Source organism: Leopardus geoffroyi, chromosome D1 (assembly GCF_018350155.1).
Source record: "Leopardus geoffroyi isolate Oge1 chromosome D1, O.geoffroyi_Oge1_pat1.0, whole genome shotgun sequence".
Taxonomy (NCBI): domain Eukaryota; kingdom Metazoa; phylum Chordata; class Mammalia; order Carnivora; family Felidae; genus Leopardus; species Leopardus geoffroyi.
Window position 1 is genome coordinate 46,747,656 of NC_059329.1, and position 26,503 is coordinate 46,774,158.

Genomic DNA, 26,503 nt, shown 5'->3' on the forward strand with positions numbered 1-26,503 from the left:
GCCCCTGGTTCTGAGTTGGGCTCAGAGCAAGAAAGGAGGAGAGATATGAAGAAATGCAGGATTCTTTATTCTTTCCAAAGGTTCTTGTGTCATAGTCAGAAAGGAGAGAGCAAAGGATCATAAAATCTTAGGCCTTGAAAGATGCTTAGTGATCATATCAACACTTCTGTTTAAGGAAAGTGAAGTAGTGACATTAAGGTCTCTGTAGAGAGTGGAGAGGAAGAAAGGTGCATAATGAGTCCAGTTTGTTAATCTTCTATTCAACGAACCAGGAGCAATGTGTTCTGATGTGCAGGTCACTACTTAAGGTGCTGGGAACACTGCTGAATAAGAAACAAATCACCTGCCCTTATGACAGGTACATTCCAGTACGGAAGCCTGACCGTAAGTAACCAACCAAATAAATAATATTTTGGGTGGTGATATGTGTGATAAAGCAGAACTAAAATTCTCCATTTCAGAGAAAGTTTTGAGGAGGTAAAGACTGAATGAGGTGAGGTAGTCAGCAATGTGCAACAGGAGGGAACCACACTACACAAATCTGAGAATAAAGTTAGTTGTACCTGATGATAGCATCTATGTTATAAGTTGCTATTAGTTGTATTTTATTTATAACATCTGAAGGATAAGTATTTGCTAGATTTCTGTACTGGTCCACAGAAACCCATTTAACTTATTCTGTAACTAAACAATACTTTTGTAGGAGTGGTGCTGTGGAACCTAACTGCCATTTAGGACACTGTGTCAAAGGGAACATTTTCTCCCCAGAGCAAGTCCGTCAAAGCAGAACTCTCAGGGGTCTTAGGCTACAGGGAAGGAGATCTGCAGATCTGGTCTTTTAGTAGGTTGGAGCTGAGGTTCTGGAAAGGGGACCAGAGTAAAAATTCCTCTTCCATACCTTTCTTCTCCTGCAGTCTCTGGGACACAACAGATAATGAAGAATATGTTGAAGAAAATTAAATGTGCAAGTCTTTGGCGGGCAGTGATCTGAGGCTTCACCACCAGGTAGGGCAGCAGCAAATGATGGCCTTCAGTTGTGACTGTGGTGGGAAGGGGAGGGCGAGAAGGGGGAGCTCTCCCAGGTTGCCCAGTGGCCAGAAAGGGGGCAGGTCAGTTTCTGCCTCTAACAGAATTGGAACAGGAGTGTCTGACTGAGGCAGCAGTTAACAAACACAAGAGTTGTGTTTTGGGGACTAATCTAACTTGACATCTGGAGAATAAGAAAATGAAACTCTTTGTTATTCCAACGCACATGTACTCATCTATATAGCCTGTATTTTTCTTACTCATCCGGGGTAATCACTTGAATATTTTAATCATTCCAATCTCATCTCTGATAGAAATTGTTTTCAATTCAGTACCTAGTCCACTAGACTAAGGCTGGATATTTATTTGAAATTTCTACCCAACAATACACAACAAGCAATCTAAAAGTTGCTATGGATCAGGAGTTTAGTTATAGTGGATTTTTCATTCTTAGCATCTGAAAGAAACCGTAAAACTGGGAGCTTGATAACATTAAATATTAATTCTTTGCTATAAATCATAAAAAACAGATGATCAGATATGCTCTGACTAAAATTATACCTCTTTCTATTGCCATATTAACACTAAAACAGCAACAAAAATATCCAGCTCTGTTCCAAGTTCCATATAGAATTCAGTGGACTTTTTATCTTCTTAAAAGCAGAGTAACAAGCACAAGGGAGGATGTAAAAGTCTCGTTGCTCTCTTTTGTGATTCACAAGATGTTTTGAGAAATAGTTATTAACCACACATTTGCGAATACAGCCAAAGAAGCTATGAGTATATAAATGTCTCCTCATAGAAGTTTGAGCATGGGCGACTATGGCTTTGTGCCTTTAAACTCTGGACTGCTCAGGTTCCTGTCTCTGTGGCCGCTTCTCAGAAGCTGAGCTCAAAGCCCCCCCTGGCTGAAGCTGGCTTTGCATTGTTCTACCTTCCCTGTTGTATCTGCTCTGAGTTGGTTTGTTCCTCCACAGCTCTCTGGGGGTCTGTTGTCCACTTTTCACACGTGTCGGTGTCACACAACTTCACCCTACTGACCATCCCCCCTCCTGTGGTGGTGGCCTGTCTTGTACGCTCTCTTGAATATCACCAGGGGATTCCCATTTTACAGATGAAGAAATTAATGTTCAAAGAAGTAATGCTACTTTTTTGTAACTGTATTTGAACCCAAATCTTTTAACTCACTATTAGCGTACAAAGAAATTTTAGAGATTCCTGTCCTGTATGTCTGGTGAAGGGCAAAAGTAAAAATGCTCTGTGGCTCTGATATCTAATGACTCTTAATAACCCCATGCTTTCTGTATTGCTGGGCTTCATCCTTTTATTGAGAGTCAGAGCCTTGTCCTGGATACATTAGTGACCATGTTTCCTATACCCACTATCCCAACATTTCCCAGCTAAAGTTCAGGGAAGAAGCTCTAGGTGCTTCCTCCCGCTTCCTTCTAGAGCTCAGGGACATACTGAATAAGGCAGTGTTGGATAGCTGACCACAGAATGGTTTGTGCTGGCGCTGACTCATTACCCACAAGGAGGCATGGACAAAGGTCTTTGCTCATCTCTGATTAGGTAGGTGATCACTCCAGCTCTTCAGAATCTCAGGGGTCTTAGGCTATAGGGAAGGAGATGGAGAAAACTGCAAGAACTGGTCTTTGGGAAGCAAGAAGAGAATGGGGACAGGACAGAGCAAAGCAAAGCAGAGGAACATCTGAAGGAGACAGTCCGTGAGAGATAAATGTAGAGAGGAGCCATCCCTATAGCCACCACTTATCTGATAGGCTTCTGTTTCCATCTTCAAACTTTGTATTCCTCATTATAAGTGTTATATTCAACAAACATGACCATGGGACATCAAGCAACCTCAGTTTTTTCTCTCCCCTTTAAAATTCATACTGTGAAGCTAGTAATTCTCTCAACAAGATATGTGGCAAATTTCTGATTTTTCTGCTTCCTTTGTGATGATAAGAGGTTCTCAATTGGTAATTAATATATCCAGTCTTTTGTAATAAACAAAACTTTAAATTTTATTCAAAACTCTGGCTATTTCCTTCCAGCTTAGATGCACAACTATATCCTCTGATTTGAGCTTCCTCTTCCCTTAGGGATGAAGGGAAGCATGGAAAGGGACAAGACAGCTCTCACTTGACAGATACTGTCTCAAGTTAATGTTGCACTTTCTGGTCCTAGCTGATGCTTAAGGTTGATGTCTTTTTCATGGAGGTGTTCTTATAGGTTCTTCAGAGGACCACCTTCCCCATTGCTAGTTATTTCACCTGAGTTCCCTTGATGCGGGGGATGTCCTGTCCTTAATGGCTGGCTAACAACTTTTCCTTTGGCCTCTGGCTCTCAATATATTCCTCCCTCCCTTACATGCTGGCCTCTAATTCCTCTGTTGGAACATCATCACCGAGATCTAACTGGACAGTGTACTAGCCCTCCCTCATAGCATATTCACAAGAAAAACTCTTTCATGCTTTGCCATAACAAATTCTTGAAAGTGTAGCCTCTTGCAGACTGAATATTTGTGTCCCCCAAAATTCATATGTTGAAACCTAACCCTCAGTGTGATGGCATTTGGAGATGGGGTCTTTGGGAAGTCATTAGGTCAAGAGGGTGGAACCCTCGTGAGTGGGATTAGTGCCCTTACAAAAGAGACTCCAGAGAGCTCTCTTGCCCCTTCCACCAAAGATGGCTGCCTATGGACCAGGCAGTGGATTTTCTCCAGACACCAAATTTGCTGGCACCTTGGTCTTGAACTTTCCAGCCTCAGGACTGTGAGAAATACATTTCTGTTGTTTATAAGACACACATTTAATGCACTTTGTTACAGCAGCCTGAATGGACTAAGACACAGCCCTAGCTCAGGACAGCAGCCTCCTCATATTTGCTCTGCTGTCAGAATGATTAGTTAGTCCCTTATTCCTTAGATTTCTCAGGGGTGGGTCATAAACTAGACCTCCATGTCTCCCAAACTTCAGGAGACACATACTGAATAATCAGAGGAATTCCCTTGAAGACCCTTCGTCTTGATTTGAGATGAAGGAGGAAGTACCCTTCACCTGCCCCTTTGGGGGACAATGTAGGACGTAAAGCACACCAAGATCTCTTTCTAAACACTGTCCCCTAATTTCCAACAATCTTTGTTTGACCTATCCAACTCCTTTTACAGACTGGAATTCAGTGGTTGAAGGTATGAAACCAGTTTTCTGCCTCATTTGCATGGTGGTATCTCAGTTTACTCTGATGTGGTGTCTGTTATATTGCCACTCCAGTTTAACTGAGACTAAAGAATTTTATTTTAATATCCTCCTTCAGTAACTCCCCCCGCCCCGTCCCTAAAATACGTGTTCCTTGCTAGTAAACCCAGTCTAACTAACACAAAGTCCATGATCATGGTTGTGGGAGAAAAATTCCAGAAAAATCGTGGAAGAAGAGAGGCAGTGGGGGAGAAAAAGGGCACTATAATAGTAAGGCTCCGGAAAAATAGATGCAAGTGTTCTGCTCATATTCATTGTCCAGTTAATGGCCCCAATATTTTAATAGCCCCCAGGCAGAGTTGCTGCTGCTAACTGCGTGGTTGGGAGAAATGCCTAAATTCAATGACAAGTAAAACAATCCCACAACAACTACTTCCCATGACACCTAAAGCTGGCTACAGACCAAGGTTCAACCAGGAAGTTATTCAATGTATAAATGTCATTACCATCATCCCAAAGTTGGATTCAACAGCAGGACAATTTTCAACCGAAAGAAATCATCCAAATTTCTGATCAACATAATAAGTTTATCTGAGAAGATGACTCTTCCTAATTTAAAAATATAAAATAAAGAAATGTTGGGGAAAAAAACTTAAAAAAATTTTAAACATGTCAGAACAATAACTATTTTAAAAGTATGATACTGGTACACAAATACATAGATCAATGGAACAGAATAGAAAGATAAAGAGAGACCCAAATACACATGGGAAATTAAAGTATGATAAAATCAGCATTTCAAATCAGTAAGGTTAAAATGAGTTAGCTGAGAAGTGATGTTAGGACAACTGGAAAAACAACTGGCAAAACATAAAGTTGGTTTCCCACCTCATAGACACACACAAAAAACCCAAAGATTTAAATATTAAAATGAAGCCATAAATATGGCTAATAGAAGAAATATTAGACTATTTATAATCTCAGATATCTTAAAATAAAAACCGAACTTGGGCACTCCAAAACTACAAAATGTCTTCATAATATACCCCACAAACAGAAAACTAGTGACAAATAAGGAAGATATTTGTACTTTATATCACAGTTAAAGAGCTAATTTCCTTAAAAGGTAAAGAGCTCCATCACACAGTAGAAAAATGGGCAAGGGATACAAACAGATGATTCACAGAAAAGGAAATTCAATACATATCCTGACCTTATGAAAGATACTCACTATCAAGTATAATAAGAGAAGTGGAAATTAAAACCACAAGAAGATACCATTTTCTACTTTTAAGACTGACAAAGAACAAAAAAAGTTAGCTAACATCCCTGCTGTTGAAGATGTGGGAACATAGGCATCTTCATCCATATGGGGGAAATAAACTTGGTACAAGATCTACAGAGAGCCATCCCTATCAAAATAAAAAATAAATCAATAAATGGGCTCTTTGGGCCAGCCATTCCTCCCTAGAGATACCCAAAAATGAAATTATATAAATATAAGAATATTCTTTGCAGCATTATTTGTAATAGTAAAATACAGGAAATAGCCTAAATGCTTGTGAGTAGGGGACTGGTAAAAAAAAAAAAAAAAAATTGTAACAGAACAAAACAAAGTAGCCACTGGAAGAATGAAGACATCCTAATATGTACTGATCTATAAGAATGTTCATATATTGTATTTGTAGCATGCTTTGTATATTTTGATATAAAATATTTCTGATGGAGGCTATATGAGAAATTGGTAATTGTGGTTTTATCTACAGAGTATCTGAGTGACTGGGGGATGTACAGGGGTAGGAAGGTGTCCCTTTTATGTTCTACTTTTCTTCTGAGGAGGAGAACCTTTTGAAAGATTAGAACTCCAAGTCCAGTCTGATTTGGGCCAAATTTACACTACCATTGTGGTGCAGAAGCCCTGAGCTGAGAACTTTACAGAAAAATTGGTCTAGATGTGGAATATCCCAAGAGGGCCCCAGAGGTGGGGATGGAAATTATGCCACAGGAACACCTCCCCAACATAGGGCACCATCACCAGCTGGGTTCAGAATTGTCATCCAGCCACAGTGGTCTTTTGGGTCATCAGATTACTCCATTTATTCTATCCCATGACTTTTCTGTCTCTGGGCCTCTGATTTTTTGTTTTTGTTTTTTTAAGCCACTATGCTAACCACAGGGACAGACATGTAGCCTCATGGTTCCCAGATTTAGTCCTGGTAAGTTTCATCTCGCCTGATGCCATCCTTCTCCATACCTTCTCATTTTTGTTCTTCCCATTTCCCATCTCATGTTTGTTCTTCAGTTCTTTCTGACCATAACCTAGCATTTACTTGGGCATTTCTCTACAATGATTCTGGTTTTATAGCTTGGTTAAGCTGTTTTAAGCTTGTCTCAGGTAAAATTTCTTTTCTAATGTAACCCTGTCCCAGGACCCCCCTGCCTCCACCCCGATAGAATTGCCCCAGACCTACGTGTGGGAGCATACAGACACCATCCACTGAACGAAGCTTCTTTCTCTAAGACATCTGGTCTCAGGGATTCTCCACTGCCCCGGCACCCACCCCTCCATCCTTCTCAGTTTCACTGGCAGTCCTGGGAGAGTTTCTCAACCTTCTCTTTCCACCTTCACCCTTAGGTTCATAGCTACTTGTGCTGATAGCAGAGAGTAAAGAATGATTCAGGGAGTGTGCGTTTTTTTTCCTTCTACCACAGGGCTGCTCTCCGAAGATTTTCTACTGAATTTAAACTAGCTTTGTCTCAACTGACCTGACATTTTCTCTGTATTCTCTTTAACTGTATTGATGTCATTTTGTAAGGAGATAATGAGTTTAGCATGTTGTTCACTCCCTGCGTTCTTGTACTCTTCCCAGTATTCCTTCTCACTGAGTTTCTGAAGAAATAGTTTCTCAGCATTATTTATTTGCATGTGCATATCTGTTGAAAGAAAATAAAGATACCATGTCATTTCTTTTGTTCTTGCAACCATTATATGTTGCAATCAGATTTTATGAAGTTAAGGTCTGATACTACAATGCTGTTAATTCATAAATACAAGCTTTTAACTCCAATTAAAGGAAATCTAAACTATTCGAACTGTTGTTTATCCCTCATAATTCATAATCTAAGTAAAATTAAACTTCCAATTATAAAGTAGATGTGTGGTTTTAGGCTGTGACTGACAGCTATAATAGACAACCTATATGCCTAGGAACCCATAAGCTTAAATTTTTCCCATGATAGCTTGATAAGAGTCCTTTTTTGTACAAGATTATGTTGCATATACTTTTTATTAATAAATTGTGATTTTTCTGACCATTATGCCTCTGGGCAAAGTGACCTCAACTTGTATCCTTGTGCTGTCCTTGGCAACCATTTTTGTAAGTAAGTTGGCTGATTCCATTATCTAAAGTTCATTGTTTGGGCTTCCCTTGTGTGAAATGATACCATATCATACCAAATGATACCGTATCATACCAAATGATACCATGTCTTCTCCTGCCCCCACTAAGGCCTTCAGAGTGAAAGATAAATTCACTAGGACAGTATGTGCAATTGAGCTATCTCAACTGTATAAACTTTTAGTTCACCCTGATGCACTTGCTAAACGTGATATGTTACTCAATCTTTAGGCGGGGTCTCATGCTTCTAAATATTTTGGAAATGGAAGCATGCAAAGAACAAGGTACAGTGAAGTGAATGGCTATTTGTCTCAATGCCACACACCATCTGGTTTGAGATCTCCCTGAAGGCAAGACCACATCTTGTTCATGTGTGTAAATCCAGCACTCGGCACAGAGTCTGGCAATTAGTTGGTGCTCAATAAATGTTTATGGAATGACTGAGACACTCCATTCAGGCCAGAGGGATGTTCTTCAGTACAGAGGGCCAGAAGGACTCCAGACATGTCTTTTTCCAAATATGTAAATAAGATATTTTTAAATCCCTTAATAAATGGCACTTGTTGCCATTAAACAATTAATACTGCTATAACCTATCTGATGATCTGTCCTCTTATTTGGTTAGATTGCTGCTATCTCCAACACTCTCAACAATAGCCAAATTATGGAAAGAGCCTAAATGTCCATCAACTGATGAATGGATAAAGAAATTGTGGTTATATACAGAATGGAGTACTACGTGGCAATGAGAAAGAATGAAATATGGCCTTTTGTAGCAACATGGATGGAACTGGAGAGTGTGATGCTAAGTGAAATAAGCCATACAGAGAAAGACAGATACCATATGTTTTCACTCTTATGTGGATCCTGAGAAACTTAACAGGAACCCATGGGGGAGGGGAAGGAAAAAAAAAAGAGGTTAGAGTGGAAGAGAGCCAAAGCATAAGAGACTCTTAAAAACTGAGAACAAACTGAGGGTTGATGGGGGTGGGAGGGAGGGGAGAGTGGGTGATGGGTATTGAGGAGGGCACCTTTTGGGATGAGCACTGGGTGTTGTATGGAAACCAATTTGACAATAAACTTCATATATTGAAAAACAAAAAACAAAAAAGATTGCTTCTATCTCAGCCCTGGGCCACATTCAGCCTTTGAGGGGAAGGCTGGTTAATGTCACTGAAGATTCTGGAAAAGAGGTGGATGTAGCGGCTATTGTTATACTTTCCCAGAACCTATCTCCCTTCCCTTCTCCTACCCCTTGTCAAATCAGTAGGCCAATTACAGTGGTCCCTTCTCTTGGACATAAGGATTTGTCCAGGGGTGAGCATGTGTCTCAAGGAAGGCACATGCTCAGAGTCCTTCTACTGAAACTGGTGGAAAACATGTCTCTTTTGTCTCCATTTTGAGGTTAAAAGGATGTAAGGTGAGGAGTGTCTATTGTCAGAGTTCCAGCCTCCTGGGGACAATAGCTTCAGTTAAAGGAGCCATCTTTCAGGGGGAAGACAGAGAGAGGAGAAGGATAAGAGGTAGAGGAGGAGGACAATGGGGGAAGAAAGAGGGAGAAGCAGAGGAGATAGATTAAAAAAACAAACAAACTGAACTCTAACAGTATGTGAGGCTCTGGTGGGTCCAGGTCAGTAGCAATCTGCCTTTTCTGTTTGATTTTATGAAAAAATTAACATCCTCCTTAAGCTTAGGCTATAGTTTGGGTTAAATTTTTATCCTTGAGACTAAAGAGTCCTAAGTTGGAAAAAAAAAAAAAAAGGGTTACCTCAGTCTTTCTCAAACCTTCCTACGCATAGGGATCCTCTAGGGTCTGTCACAATGCAGATTCTAACTCTGTAGGTCTGGCTGGGTCTGAGATTCTGCCACCCCAAACTGGCTTGCCTGTAAGCGACTACCTGATACCTGACAGAACTGCATCAGAAAGCCTTTTCAGAGCCACCTGCCCTCTCACTTTCCTCTCTCTCCTTTGGCACCTGTGGGCTCTTTTCTTTCTTGGATCACCTCCCATGCCCAGCACTCCTCCTCTGTGCCTGGTCACCCAGCTCGGCGCCAGTCTCGTATGACACACACGTTCCATCACTCAGCCCAAACCATAAACAGGCACACCTCTGCTAGCTGGGCTCATTTCCCTGCGAAGGCAGTTTCATGAGCGCATTTGAGTATCCTTTGTGGTCTCACTCCCACCTCAAGGGACTTATTAAAGTACTCCTTCCAAGCATAAGCAGAACTCTCCTGGAAAGGAGCCCTGAGAAATACAGTATCTACCACCTCATGACATCATCATTGCCCATAAGAAGATGGGTCAGAACAGGCTTATGGGAACAGTTGTGGAGACCCCTAAAAATGAAGTTTTCTGATTGCCGTTTTTTTTGTGTTGTTAACTATTTCATTCAAAACCAAAAATAATTACAGATGGTGTGCTCGCTCTTTGTCAAGTGCTTGGGTAAGTGGGCTCTCTGAAATACTTGGGACACATTCAGGGAAGCAAGTCCTTGTTTTGCCTCCCAGCTTCTAGTACTGCTTCCTGAGAACACTCAATGTCTTTTCCCAAGTTTTCCAGCTTCCTAGCTAAGATGATACTTATAGAGGTCCTGGCAAAAGTGGTTCTGGAAATCTTAGCAGCAAGTTGAGGATAAAGGAATGAAAAACATTTTTTTTTTTTTTTGAGAGAGTGTGAGTGCACAAGTTGGGGAGGAGCAGAGGAGAGAATTCTAAGCAGGTGCCATGCTTGGTGTGGAGCCTGACTCAGGGTTCAGTCTCATGACTGTGAGATCACAACCTGAGCTGAAATCAAGAGTCAATTGCTCCACCCACTGAGCCACGCAGACGCCCTGAAAATCTCTTTTTAATGCATGTGTCAAAGCTATGTCTAATTCCCCACAGGACCACGGTATTTCCTAAGCCCATGACAAGAGGGTCCTGGGCCTCCTGGGAAATCCTGGGTCTTTCATCTTCTACACCTAGCATCATTTCTATCCATGTCCGCCAACCTTCCCCCTGGTCAACTCTAATCCCTCTCTTCACCTAAATGGGAGTGTTTGCTCCTTTAGCAATACTGGTGTGGGGGGAAGCTTTATGGTAATATTCACCTTGTTCCCAAGTCTGAACTGAAGTTGAAGTCAAAGAAACTGCCAAACAAGAGAATTTCCCCAAGAAAGAACAAATCCCCACTGTGAGAACTTCAGGGTGGTAGCTAACAGGATGTTATCTAGTGTCAAGACCCAGGTGGTTTTCTTCTGTCTTTGTTTTTGATCAGTGCCCTTCCTCCTCCTCCTCACTTGGCTTCAGTAGCTCTGCCCACTTGTTATTTCCCTCACCTGTCCATTTATCCACACGTGTGTGTGCTTGTGGTGTTAATGATCTCATCTGAAACATGTTCATGGCATTTTGAACATATTAGGAGACAAAAGCATTAACACATTCAAGAAATAATTTGATGCAGCTTTATAATTTTCCAAGTTCCTAAGTCACCTTTTAAGTTTTTTTCCTGGTCTCTTTCAAACTTCCATTTTTCCTTCATTGCTTCTTCAACATCTTCTCTTGTTACAACTGGTAATTTTTCCAACTTCTCTTCGCTCAGCTCTTTCAGTAGGTTCCGTATGTGCCAAGTCTGTTCATCCTTCAAGCGTCTGTTCTGTCATGACAATCAACAGTAGGTAACAGCACCTGCTCAAGTATTTACATTGATTTGCCTCAAAACAGAGTCACACTGAGGCTTGCAAAATGAGAAAAAAAACATTTAATGATGTAAGTTTATACAATATCTCTAAAAGCTTATGGAATATGGAAGACTCAAAATAAAATTAAACCCATCAACATAGTAACTATTGGATAGAAAGTTACATTTAAAAAAATTGTGTTATTAATTTCCTAGTCTATCACTCTATTATAGGATCAGTGAACATTAAAGTTAGACCTTGGAGGCCAATTTCTTCAATCTCCCACTAATACCATTCTTCTCCAGCGATTGTCATTCATTTAGTCAGTATTTATGGAGCATCTACCATGTGCCAGGAGGTCTTCTAGACACTAGGAGTACATCAGTGAACACTATACACAAAATACAGTGGCACCTTCTCCTGGCCACTGGATTTGTCCAGGTTGAGCATGTTGTCTCAAGCAAGCATATGCTCAGAGTCCTTCCCTGGAAATACTTTCACTGAAACTGATGGAAACATGTTTTTTGGTCTCCATTTTGAGGTTAAAAGATGTAAGGCGAGGTGTCCATGGTCAGAGTTCCGGCTTCATGGGGACAACAGACTCAGAAAAAGGACGCTTTGGTTGCAAAGGTAATAATTTAACTGCAACTAGCCTAAGCAGAAAGAGGATTTTAATTTTTTCTTATGACCAAACAGCCAAGGCAGGATGCCACATCTGGACCAGAGCCTTACATGCTGTCAGATCTCAGCTTTAAAAACTTTTTATAAATCTGCTCTCCCCCTCCTCTCTCAAACTCTCTCCTTCTCTGCTCTCTTATTCCCCCCCTTATCCCTCTTTTCTCTCTTCCTCTTGAAAGTTGACTCCTTTGTAAAATGGTACAGCTACTCTGCTAAAAAGGATGCCAATTTCTTATAAAACTAAACATTTGCCTATCATACAACTCAGCAACTAGGCTCTTAGGCATTTATCTCAGAGAAATGAAAGCTTATATTCACATTAATACAATGCTAACAAAACTGTATTTATCATAGCCAAATACTGGAAACAACTCACATGTCTTTCAAAAGGTAAATGGTTGAATAAATTGTGATATATTCATATCATGAAATAAAAATGAATAAAAGGAACCAACTAATTATACATGCAGCAAACTGAATCTCCAGAGAATTCTGCTGAATGAAAAGAGCCAATCTCCAAAGATTACTTACTATATGATTCCATTTATATAACATTCTTAAAATAACAAAATTCTAAATATGGAGAACAGGTTAATGGTTGCCAGGAGCTAATGAAGGGGCAGAATTGGGAATGAGTGAGTAGCTATATTAGGATAATATGAGAGACACCTGTGTTAATGGAAATGTCCTATGCCTTGACTGTATCAATGTCAATATTGTTAATGTTAATATCCTACTTGTGATATTGTACTATAGTTCTGTAATATGTTATAGGAAACCAGGTATGGGTATACAGGATCTCTCTGTATTATTTGTTTATAACTGCATGCTAATCTGTAATTATTTCAAAAAAGTTTAATTTAAAAAATGAAGATCAATCAATATTAGCAACTGATAAACAATTTATTGCTCTTTAATCAGTTCTCAAATAACTCCATTTTCTTAAATGAAATTGATTCATGTTTTGCTTTTCTTATAAATAAATTGAATTACTGTGGCTCGACATGAGTTATCTGAAAATGAAATATTTTTAGAAACTTGAATAATAGCAATGGAAATATCCCTTGCCAAACTATTGCACTCCTAATACTTTTTCTAAATATGGACTTTTCCACTTATTTTTGTAGAAATGGAAAATTCCTTTATCAAGTATAGTCCGAATACTAAATAAATCTTTATCTGATTTTATTTATGTTAGGTAATCATAGTAAGGCAATAATTGCCTCAAAATCAATTCCAGCTGAAAAATAGGCAAAGAATACCCAAGACAGTGATCATTTAAAAACCACTACATATAATTCATAAAAGAATAGTGTGTAATGAATCAACAAATTTTCCTTTTACTTTCCATACTTAGCACAATACTTGTCAAAGTGAATCCAGTCCTCTTAGATCAAATTTTTAACACAATGACTATCCTTTTAAAACATATGATATTTTCATTTATAAATTAAAATAGTATCATATGTCCTAAAGCTGTATTCAAAAATTACATAAACATGACTAAATCATATTTGGCATTATATATAAATTTAATAGCATCTGTATTAAACTTCCCAAATCCCATAGTGAATTATAAGTGGATGGGACATGTGTCTGATAACATGTTACAAAATTCACTATATATGAAAAATTATTTTGAGTGATATATGAAATACAATTTAGTTAGCTATATTCACCAACGTGTTTAAAAAAAAACATTTATCCTACAAAGCAAACCATTATCACACCATAAAAATAGAATAAAGGAGATTAAATAAATAAACTACAAAGAAAGAACTGATTTTGTTTTGTTATAAGGCCATCTCATGGGCTCTGCCTTTTTAACTTTTTAAGATTTGCAAGAACAAGAAGTTGCCAGAATAGTACACAGAGCTTCGCCTTACTACACCCTGCTTTCCCCAATGATGACATCTTATATAACCACAGCACCTGAAAATGGAGAAGTTGACATTTGTACTATGGTATTAAGTAAACTAGAGAATTTAATTTGGATTTCACCAGTTTTTACATACGCTCATTTTAGTTGTTTTTAGTGGGTAAGTATTAAGAAAATTTGCCACATATACATATGAGAATTATCACCAGACAGATGGCATTTGAAGCCATAGTGTTAAGTAAGGCCTTTAGATTTAAAGAGAAGAGTGGAGATCAGAACCCTGGAAAATACCTAATTAAGGGGTGGTTCCAGGAAAAGAGCAATGAATGAAAAACAAGAAATGGTTGGAGAATATGGGGGAATATTAAAGGATGTGCTGGCAGCCAAAGGAAGAGAGAGTTTCAAGATGACAGGGCTGATGATGAAGGCACGAGAAATAAATTAAAGACTAAAAAGAGGCCATTGGACCCGGCTAATTGGTCATTAATAACTTCTGTCCTAGCAGGTGTGGTGGAATAGCACGAGTGAAAGGTTGAAATGGAGGTAAGGAAGTGGACACAGTGAACTATGAAATGTCTATGACATGAGTGGAGCATACAAACAGAGAGAAAGAAAGATAATCAATGAAGTGACAGTCCATACAAAATTCACACAAAGGAGGACATGATGGGGAGGAAGGATTTCTGAGTTTGACCTAATGGAAGAGAAAAAGTAGGTCTTGTTAATGAGTCATATTTAATTTAGCAAGTAAATATCTGTGACCTCAAAAATGTTTCCTTCACTGGTGTTAGTGTGAATCAACTCAACAAATATTTATCGAACACCGACTCATGCTGGGCCCTTCCAGAGAAACAAAGGTAAGTAAGATTTGATTGTTGCTCCCTAAAGAGCTTTCAATTTAATAATGGAGATACATTTGTATGGAGCATTCCAGCTGAGTTTGGGAGAACAAAAAGGAGCTGGCCAAGAGAACAGCATTCTGGAGGATGAAACAGCCTGAAGAAAGGTACAATAACGAGCAAGACTGGGTTTTCCAAGATTTAAAAGAAGCAGTGGTGAGCAAAGCGTGGAACAACTGGAGACAAGGTTGGAGAGGTGAGCAGAGGTCAGATCTTGTAGGGCCTCAAAGACTTTAGTAAGGAGCATGGATTTAATTTTCTGTACCATAGAAAGCCACTGTAGGGTTTTAAGCATTGAAAGGTTTACGGTATTCAAAGGGTTGCACTGTGGAAAATGTACTGAATAGAAGAAGGATGGGTAAGAGTTGGTGGCAGCCTCAACTGTGGCAGTAGCGGCATAAATGGAAAGAAATAGATACATAGCTGGAACTAGTCTGCCTCTCCATGTTCGTCACTGCTGGGTCCACATGACCCCAGAAGAAGACATAGGCCTATCCCATAGTCATGAAAATAAGAATTTTGTTTCTGGCTTCAAATGAGGGGCTATGGGAAAGTGATCCCTCAGTCCTGATCTGTTGTCATTTGCACAACCAAATGGAAGTCCCAGTGCTGACGACTGGGTGGTGTGCATTGGTCCTTGACGGCAGTTCACTCATCTAATGTGCTGTGGAGCTCATCATGTGGAACCTGCATCCAAGCACCTAGACCAAATGTCCCCTTTCCATTTTCACCCACAGACCTGAGTTTCTGATCAACAGACTTTAGTAACTGATCGTTGAGAATCACGACAATGTCAGGGTCACAGTTATATCACCACCATGTCTAGTCCCCAAAATATTGCTGAATGAATGACCAAATTAGCCCTATTTGGAAGACAGGAATCCCATGTTATAGGAGGGAAACTGGGGTTCACATCAGTTTTGGCCAAAATGCTACCAGCCTTAAGTTGTACAGTCAGGATGCAATCTCAGGTCTCTGAGCCCAGACTCCATTAAAACTTGTAGATATAGTCATTTTAGACAAAAGCCAAATAAAACAGTTAACTGTGGAAGCTTTAGAGTCCATATAAATGTTTTAGTAGAGAATAGTCTCAGCGTTTCCTTATCCCCTTAAGGGAAAAATTGTGTTAATTATCACTTAGTCATATACAGCATGACTTTGATATTCATTTCAATCTGATTTTATAAATACAACATATCATCTTAAACATCAGTCATTTTAACAACTGAGATTATACTTTTCAAATAATATTTACATATGCACACTCTGAAAATCTAAGAGCAAAAAGATATAGAAATTAAAAACAGAGACCCAATGTTTTATCATTTGGCTAAATAAGAAATTAAATGATAAATGTGGTTTCAGAGCCTTAAAATTTTTAACACAAGACTCAATGTCATCATGTCTAAATAACACAGCTCAAGCTGACTTCCTTTGACACTGTAATTAATATAATAGGAACAGCAGTACCCTTTTGCCTTACATGTACAAAAAACTTAGATTTTAAATTAATCAATTCCAAGCACTAAAGAAGATACTTTCCTAGAGTACATGTCATCATAATTCACAATTTTTAAAGCATTTGTGTAAATGTTTAATAACTAGATATAAGCTTTAAATGTTATACTCACTCTTTCATGATACTTTTGGTTCTTTTCTCTAAGTCTCTTTATTTGAGCCATAAACCGTTCTACTGCATTTTCCTTTATTTGACAGCTGATAATAAACAAAGATAAGATGTTTTACAATTATTTATCTTGGAAAATTAATGGGGCAAATTTAAAATTTTAAACTAAATTATTTGAATTGAAATAAAGTATTAGATACATTATAAAAACACATTTAGGGATCAGAAAACTTTTTAAGTGATTTGTGTGTGTGTGTGTGTGTGTGTGTGTGTGTGTGTTTCTGAGTATATTTTCCTCACTAAAATATATATTGGAGAGATAACTTCAAGTTTTTTTTTCTTAAATCAATCCCCATTTGTACTTCATAATTTTTATACTTTCTAACTATCTATAAATAATTCAGCTTAAAGGGAACCTAAAGAAGGGCATACAGAAAACTTGCTTTCTAGAAATCTAAATATTTCAAACAAAAATGACAAAACAAAGGCTTTATAAGTGCAGGCACATCTTCTTGAAAGAGAAAGATATACTAGGCATATCTTTCGTTCAAGTTCCTTAGCACACCATCTCTTCTATAAATAATAAAAACTTTCCTGACACAAACACATTTCTTTAATACCCAACAAGTATTTGTTGAGCATCTGTCAGATACAAAGGAGAGACAGAAAGGTGCAGGAAGACTTTGATGTGGGCTATGTGATAAATATTTGAAGTGCTAAGTATATCTCTACTACCCAGTACATCTTGTAACTTTAAATCTGAGACCAAAGTAACACAATGGAAACAACTTCATGTAAATACCTTGCCTCAATTAAAACAAAACAAAACAAAACAAAACAAAACAAAACAAAACAAAACAAATATATAGCACCTCTGTGGTGTAGTGAACAGACACGCTGTTAAAGATTGAGCAACTCTTGTTTTCAATCTTGTCCCTGTCCCTTCTTACCTACATGATCTCAGGCAAGTCACTTCTCTGAGCATCAATTTCCAAGCTATCAGTGGTGACAACAATACCTAGCCCTAATCCTATAAGGATTAAAATAAGAAATTGTATGTGAATGTTTCTAGCATAGAGTAAGTGCTTAGTAAATTTCGTTGAAGTGAGTCTTATATCCTCAGCCCTTCCTCCAAAATACCATTTATATTTGTGATATTGCATATTTGGTAAAGAGAAAAATAAGGCTCCTTCTTTCCCAATAATGAGAAAATGCAACATAAAAACAAAACAAGCAATCCATTTTAGTGGCAAAAGTACTCTGTTTGGATACTATGAAACTTGGATTTCAGGCCTGCTTCTCCACTAACTGCCCAAGGACTCTTCACCTAGTTAGGCCTTGCCTTACTCTTCTGTAGGTAAAAGAATTGAAGGGGATGAGCTCTTTAGTTTTTCAGTTCAAAAATTATACAATTTAAATTGACCATTGTTCCCTTTCATGCATTCAAAAATAACAAGATTTAATGAGCTGCTGCTTTGTGCCCAGTATTGTTTATGGCATTATGGAAATAGTGTTGAACAAGACCTCTGTGATTCTTGCCCTCAAGGAGCTTACATTTTATTAGACAATAAAGAAGTAAACACACAATCATATTATTTACCCATTGTTATGGGGGAAATAACAGGCTAAATGGAAGGGTGGTTTCCACACAATAATAATAAATAAGTCTATAGGTAGGTATAAACCATCTTTTTACTTCTCACCTAAAGCTTAGGTATGCAAAAGTTTTGAAGGAGTGCCTTCTCTACCTCCCATTTTAAGGAGAAAAATAAAAAATATTATGAGAATTATTTGAAAAAAGGCTATGCAAATGTTCACACATTAGGCAATTTCTGCAATTACAAATATGGCAACCTAACTCTCAGTATGGGTGAAGCAGGCAAATGAATCTCAAATATGTAGTCTCCATTGGTTGAGAGAGTCTTTGGATGGTCTAGTTAATAGACTTACTAATGGCTTCACTGAGAGCCTTCCCTGCTGCTGACTGAGTATACAAAGATGGGTCCAGAGACTACATCCTGCCCCAACCCCAGCTGCTGCATGGCACAAACTTACATTAAAAAAAAATTATTTCATATTCATTTTAAATTCAAATTTAATTGCGCATCCGGTAATTTTATTTGCTGTATCTGGCAACCTTACACTTCAGCCAGCCACCCCTCTGCTCAGAGCAGTTAGGGGCAAATGACCTAGGGCTCTGTCTTTTGTTCCTTCTGCAGTGAGCTGTTCAGAAAGATCTAAATGGCACCGGCAGGCCTGGGGGAGATTCTGAAATGCCCAAAAGATTTTGGTGGCTTCATTGGCTCAATTGTGGCTCACATGGTAGTCATAGGTCTACGTTAGCTGAGTCTTTCCTTGGAATTTACTTCAACCTCCTTAGGTCTCATGAAGATGAAACTGAACTTCAGAACTCAACACTCTTAGCCACTGTGGGAGTTCAAGCTTCACTCTTCTCTATATACTTTTTCCTTTTTATAACTTTCTCAGATGCCATAGTAGCCCACATGTCACACTAAATGCTGAAGCAAGTTGGACTATAAACTAATGAGATAATAGATATTAAAGCCGTTTGGAAAGGATACACATTATTCTGAAGCACAGTGATATGAAATGGTTAGTAATACAAGGTGTCACCTTCCCCCTTACCTCGCTGTATTATTAAAGTGTTATTAATGTGTCAACTTTCTCCCTCCATGCAATTTCATTGAAAATTCTCAGAAGGAAAATAGATAAATCTGGATTTAAAAATTTTATACTTTTATCTATTTTTTAACCTATAATAATATCTATACCTATTTCTAGATCTATTCACACATTGTAGAAAACTGGGGGGAAAACAAGTACAAAGGAAAAAATAAAAACCACCATTACCTAGAAATGGTGTCACTTTATAGATTTGGCATTGACAGTTTCAGCTCTTCACAATCATAGAGGTTCATGACCTTATTTTCTTGGGATAGATTTAAAAAAATGTTCAGTTGTTCAGAAGTCATTGATTACCTATTATGTGCTCCCAGCTCTTTGTTCTAAAATAAGATTGTGTAAGAGAGAAGGAAGATACTTCCAGGGGACCCTTGGACAATCCTTTCTCAGATGGTGAGGTGGGTGTTTTGGCCAATTTGTCATGTGACAAAAGTTCTGTCACCTGGGAACACCTGGAATGAGTCAAGTGTCACTAACAGAGTATGGTACAGTCAGGCCTCGACTGTTTCAGCCCATGAGATTGTTTGTTTAGTCTTAACAAAGCAGAGAACAAAAGCATGAGATGTTCAGTTTATATCTTGTGCTAGATCATGAGAATTTTTAAATGTTTGTCTTTTTGTAAACCTCTGTTAAAGACTGGCCTCTGATTGACCTACAAGAGAAACGGTTGTATTTGGATGTCATCATTGTAAACCATGGCAGCAAATTAGAGAGCAGGTTGTATTCCTAGAGCCTTTTTGTCCACCTCTCCGAAGATGAGGGAAGTTTTCAGTTATGTTGACAAATGAGTGTGGGTAGTTTCTGGTTATAACTTGATGTTATCTCAAGTAAAAAATAAAAGGGAACTTTGTTACAAGTCCCTTCTTGGGTTTCTCAGTGTTCTGACCCTTTCAGTCAACTGCTCTCTAAAAAGAACAGACAGATAGATTTGGAGTTTCTCAAGAAGGAGGTAGATTTTATCTGAATGTTGTTAAAAACAAATCTCTTGAAGCCCAGTGTCACAGGCTAGTCACCAGCATTCCAGGCTCCCCACTTTCAGTCTTGTTCCTCTCCAATAAATATTTTCTCATACTGACTCCCAAATATTCCACTGGACTCGGTTTATCTGACCCTTGCATACATCATCAGTTCAGTCTTACCCTTTCTCCCTCACTCTGCCTTCTCTCAGTTCCTGGGCTGTGAAACCTCTTCCTCACTCCAGCATTTTTTTCCATAAGCTTTTCTCTCTTTTACTTTATCTCTCCATAATACCTATTCCTCTTCCAGAGATCAGCTCCAACGTCACTTCCTCAACAAGCTTTTCCTGACACCTCTGACCATAGTTTAAACCTTTAGTTAAACTGTTACACAGGACCCTACACTTTTCTTTCATAGTGTCTTAATTGCAGCTATGCAATTTTGTAAAAAAAAGCTTGAATTAGTTGTCTAATGTCTGTCTCCCATGTCTCATCAGGGCAGGAACCAGGTTGTCTCTTTGTTGTTGTCCTTTAGCACTTGCCTTGGACATGGTAAATATTCAAGTACTTGTTCAGTAAATGCATGAATGAAGTACATGCTTTTTAAAAAATTTTAATTCCAGTATAGTTAACATACAATGTTATATTAGTTTCACATGTACAATATATCAATTCAACAATACTGTACATTACTCAGTGCTCATCATGTTAAGTGTACTCTTAATCCCCATCACCTATTTCACCCATACCCCTACCAACCCCCTCTGGTAACCATCAGTTTGTTCTCTATAGTTAAGAGTGTGTTTTTGGCTTGTCTCTCTCTTTTTTTTTCTTTTTGTTCATTTGTTTTGTTTCTTAAATTCCACATATAAGTGAAATCATATGGTATTTGTCTTTCTTTAACATTTCACTTAGCATTGTACTCTGTAGATCCATCCATGTTGTTGCAAATGGCAAGATTTTATTCTTTTTTATGGCTGAATAATATTCCATTGTATATGTTGAATAATAATGCTGAATAATATTCCATTGTATATATATTGTGTGTGTATATATATTATATATACACACACACATACACACACACACACGTATACTCTGTTGATCTATGTATCTATTTTTGTGCCAGTACCATACTATTTTGATTACTACAGCTTTGTAGTAGATCTTGAAATCTGGGATTGTGATACCTCCAGTTTTGTTCTTCCTTTTCAAGATTTCTTTGGCTATTCAGGGTTGTTTGTGGTTCCATGCAAATTTAAGGATTATCTGTTCCAGTTCTGTGAAAAATGCTGTTGGTATTTTGATAGGGATTGCATTAAATGTGTGGATTGCTTTAGGTAGTATGGACATTTTAACAATATCTGTTCTTCTGATCCATGAGCACGGAATATCTTTCCATTTGTTAGTGTCATCTTTAATTTCTTTCATCAGTGTTTTATAGTTTTCAGAGTATAGGTCTTTTACCTCCTTCAGTTTATTCCTAGCTATTTTATTCTTTTTGGTGCAGTTGTAATGGGATTTTTTTGCTAAGTTTTTCTTCTGCAACTTCATTATTAGTGTATAGAAAATGCAATCCACTTCTGTATACTTATTTTGTAACTTGTGACCTTACTGAATAAATCAATCAGTTCTAGTAGTTTTTTGGTGGGGTCTTTAGGGTTTTCTATGTATAGTATCAAGTCATCTGCAAATAGAGTTTTACTTCTTCCTTCATTACCATTGTGGATACCTTTTATTTGTTTTTCTTAGCTGACTGCTGTGGCTAGGACTATGTTGAATAAAAGTGGGAAGAGCGTACATCCTTGTCTTGTTCCTGACCGTGTTCCTGACCTTCCTGAAAAAGCTCTCAGTTTTTTGCCACTGACTATGATGTTAGCTGTATGGCTTTCATATATGGCTTTTATTATGTTGAGGTATGTTCCTTCTAAACCTACCTTGTTGAGGGTTATGAAGTACATTCTTGTGTGTAAAAGAATGAAATGAATTCATTCACTCCTTAAGAATTACACATTAAAACACCTACCCTGTGTCAAAAGCTGAGGTTCAAAATCTCTCCAGGAGTTTACTATCTATGAAAACATAAATATAGAATAGGTATTACCTTTAGTTTTATCTTCAGCTCCTGGGAGTGAGACATTAAGAAATATTGTTATTAAAAATAATTCTATCTTTTGGATTTGATCTGTAGCCACTGGAGATGACACTAACTATTCTCTGTTGTATTTTAAGAGGTAAGCCAGCCAGCTGTTATCAACAAAGTGTACACAGTATGTGGGAGAGTGACCAATAATACAATGGAGGGAGAGAGAGATCCAAAACCACATTAATGAATGCGGTTTCACAGCTACTACTTGGAATATATTATAGTCAAAGTTTAAAAACTTAAAAAAAAAGTCTGCACATAGCACAAGAGTTCAATTATGCTTCCAATCTGCCTCTAGCCTGGCTCTCTTGACAACTTTTGAGTGCATTACTGTCCATTTGGAGTTATATGAATTTTAACAATGGTTTCCATTTACATGTGGGGATGTTTGGATTTCATAATCTAAGCTTACTGATAGTCTAGAAGTGCTTCACTGGTAGGCAATTGGACTTCTTTGGGTGGCTCATTTTGAATATCCTTTTTATTTGCTTTCGTTGTGTTGTCCATTGTGTTGCTTCATTAGTAAGAGGTATGCCTGTTTAGAAAAGAAGTAGGAAAAGCAAATAAATTCTGTCTTTGCCCCTCTACTTGTGTTTACTCAAGATAAGGAACTGCCAGCACTTAATTTAAAACTGTTTTTCCATTCAGGCTAGGAAACCTATCAGACCTATCATCCACCACAGTGCTGGGACATCAGTGAATCAATGGATTCTTGAGTCTAGTAAGTTCTGTGTTTGGACCAGGTACAGTATTTCCCCATTCCAAAACATTTTCTTTTCTTTTTTTAAAGTTTATTTTGCCAGAGATTTGAGCGCACACGCTCACATGTGCAGTGGGGGAGGGGGAGGGGGAGAGGGAAGGGGAAGGGGAGGGGTAAAAAGAATCCCAAGCAGGCTCCCTGGTGTCAGTGTGGAGCCTGCAGTGGGGCTTCATCCCAGGAACTGAACTGTGAGATCGTGATGTGAATCTAAATCAAGAGTCAGCTGCTCAACCAACGGAGCCACCCAGGTGCCCTTTCCTACCCACAATTTCTAAGACACTCACCCCCTTATGTTATCCATCTACATCTCTTGTCCCTACCAAGCTTTTCTAAGAACAAGGACTATACTTTTCCAGTCATTTTATTTCTCCACAGTGTTACTGCATATAATAACAGCTCAGGAAATGTCTGTTAATTTTTTTTTTAATTAAGACAAAACAAAAAAGCACAATTTTCTGTGAGCTAGAATCCAAAGAAACTAGAATCCAAAAGAATTAGGTATGGCTAGGGTTGTTAGAGCAAATAAAAGCACATATTCAAATGTTTTTTTAAATGGCTAAAAGGTTTACAGGGGCGCCTGGGTGGCGCAGTCGGTTAAGCGTCCGACTTCAGCCAGGTCACGATCTCGCGGTCCGTGAGTTCGAGCCCCGCGTCGGGCTCTGGGCTGATGGCTCAGAGCCTGGAGCCTGTTTCTGATTCTGTGTGTCTCCCTCTCTCTCTGCCCCTCCCCCGTTCATGCTCTGTCTCTCTCTGTCCCAAAAATAAATAAACGTTGAAAAAAAAATTAAAAAAAAAATGGCTAAAAGGTTTACAAATGCAAACTAATAATAATAATGTAATATTTAGCAGTCACTGCTCATCAGCTATCGATTGCTTTTTATCTAATAATAAAAAATTATCAAAAATAATAGATTTTAAGAGTGAAAAATCAGGTCCACTGTTCACAGATTTTTATAGTGAACAGGAATACTTGATGGATTTTGTATAGGTACTAAAGTACTTCTTTTCAGATTATAATCTTAACAGATTTTTATCTTCTAATTTCCATTAATTAAAAAAAATAAGTGCCTAAGCTTCAATCAAAGTAGTAGTAGTTGGGTATGGTAGAAAGAATTTAACCTTTGTAATTATTTATTTAGATGGCTGGGAAGTCCATGAGAGTGGGGATGATGTAATTCTTGTGCATTACTGTATTCCCCACCTAGCACAAGTAGATGCACAGTAAGTCCTTGTCAAAGGAAAAACTGGATGGATAAATCAGGCAGACATGTTTTAATCCTATATCCACCACCTATTATCTATGTGACCTTGGGTAGGTGACTTAATCTTTCTGAGCTTCAGTTTCATCATCTATAAGTTAAGAGCAAAAATCATACTCTAAAAGCTGTTGTAAGGATTAAATAAGCCATTATTTAAAGCACCTAGCATAGTGGGTGACATACAGAAAGAGCTTAGTTAAGTATTATGCCCTTTTAGTTAAAGCTCCAGATCAGGCTTTTTCAAACTCTGGGTAACTAAAGCAGAGGATGTCTACCCAATGCCAAGTATAATGATGTGTGGAAAAACTAATCCATGCGGTTTGCTATTGTCAATCTTCATCATTGATTTGGGTCACTGACTCGGCAATCTACATAGATCACTGAGATCCACAGTGGAAAATGTCTCTGAAATGAAACACTTTTTCCTAGACATGCTGTTTTCACACCTAGACCTCCAGTGAGGCTCAGTCTTTAAAAAAAATTTTTTTTCAACGTTTATTTATTTTTGGGACAGAGAGAGACAGAGCATGAACGGGGGAAGGGCAGAGAGAGAGGGAGACACAGAATCAGAAACAGGCTCCAGGCTCTGAGCCATCAGCCCAGAGCCTGACGCGGGGCTCGAACTCACGGACCGCGAGATCGTGACCTGGCTGAAGTCGGACGCTTAACTGACTGCGCCACCCAGGCGCCCCGAGGCTCAGTCTTTGTGTCTGAGACTTTTCTTTTCCAGCCAGTGTGCTCATCTCTACATTCTAACAGATTCGAGTATATGTGAATGCAAACATACTATATAATACTTTCCAACTGAAAAGCACACAGCTGTCAACAAAAAGATTTAACACATTAACACAGAGTAATATATTAAGCGGTATCTTCTCAGATATGAAAGTATTGAGAATAATTTCATAAACTACACAATAAAATGTGTCATTCTCCCATCACAGTTCACAGAAACTTGTAAGTTGAGTAAAAATTGCTTTTTTTTTTGTTTTAGATGCAGAGTTGAATTTTTATATTATTTTCTATTTTAGAATTAGAAATTTTAACTTGACTATTGCACAAAGAGATAACATGCTGACAAGTGTATCATTTTGCAACAATAACTTACTACTTAACAGTGATTGTTTTACTATAAATATTTTATTTAAAAGTTAAAACAAATGTTAACATTGATCTCTAATTTTCCTTCTGAGTCATATGGAGGAGACCAAGTGTTAGAGTTTCCATCTATAATACCCATCTGGTGCTGGAGGAAAAATGACCTCATCTTGCTCATTACTTCAGTTACCTGGCTCTTAAGTTTTCAGCTCTCTGACTAAAGTATTATTAGTTACCTAACTGCAACTCATGGCAAAGCAGTTTAACAAACTATGAGTGAAAATGTGGGTCCATTAGCACAAATTATTTATCCATAAACTATTTTAAGATTAATTGTCTTACATACTTTCCAGAAAATCAGTAAGCAGAGGATTGGCCTCTTAATAGATGCATTTTTGCAATGAGCTAATGACATTACTTCAGAATGTCCTTCTACATTTGATGATGTCCTACAAACAATGGGGATTTTCATAAACATTTACAAGGATTTACAGTTCCTGTCCACCTAGAGGACTTCTATCTCAGCAAAGGGTGAGGACCCTAGAAAAATATTCACACAGTAATGTAGGTTATCTTCCAGGAGGTTTTATGAAGAATAATTCTTGACAGATGGACACCTAATCTGTGTGTCAGTAACTGCAAACATCTATCTGGTGCCTGCTCTGTGCATGGCACGTTACCTGGTCCTTAATTATAACATATGGAAGAGGCAAGATCTCTACTCAGACAGATAGGAAGAAAGAAGCATACTCTAGTAGGACTTTAAGAAAAATAATGAACAACTTTAAAAGGCTAGCAAGATTGTGCAGGCAATGAATGCTCTGGAGATCTTTGCTCACAGTATGACCTTTTGTACTGTTTGTCCTTTCCCAATGCTCTTTGGGCATTCCATAACATATGCCATGGAGCGATGGCAGGCGAGGAGGCTAGGTTTGAAAGACTCAGGTCTCCAGCCTTTTTAGAGCCTACTCCATAATCACTTTGTCAGAAAATTTTTCAAAACATATTCTCCAAATGCTTCTCAGTGGAAAGGAAGAAGTCTGTTTAGAAAAAATGGACATAGAATAGCCATCTTATTCAAATGTACTGTCATCCCATAATGCTTTACTTGACTCTGCAAAATTACCCCCCCCCCCAAAAAAACCAAAGAGTGCATTCTCAGGATCCTGGCTCAATACTGAGAAAGCTCCTAATGACTTTTTTCATGACTTTGTG

At 38.2% G+C, this 26,503-nt stretch overlaps 1 protein-coding gene across 12 annotated transcripts in view; it reads right to left on the bottom strand.

Moving 5' to 3' along the window:
• The window catches only part of CCDC83 (coiled-coil domain containing 83), a 68,275-nt gene that overhangs the window by 17,911 nt on the left and 23,861 nt on the right, over window positions 1-26,503 (bottom strand). For 9 of the 12 annotated variants that reach the window (XM_045483753.1, XM_045483749.1, XM_045483747.1 and 6 more), the window contains 4 exons: window positions 22,584-22,706; window positions 16,371-16,455; window positions 11,096-11,258; window positions 6,990-7,157 (listed from right to left, as the gene is read on the bottom strand). In XM_045483753.1, the coding sequence (XP_045339709.1) occupies window positions 6,990-7,157; window positions 11,096-11,258; window positions 16,371-16,455; window positions 22,584-22,678 (511 nt within the window). In that variant the 5' untranslated portion in view covers window positions 22,679-22,706. Of the gene's footprint in view, window positions 1-6,989; window positions 7,158-11,095; window positions 11,259-16,370; window positions 16,456-22,051; window positions 22,075-22,583; window positions 22,707-26,503 lie in introns of those variants that run through there. The other 3 variants (XM_045483755.1, XM_045483756.1, XM_045483757.1) reach the window with 2 other exon arrangements.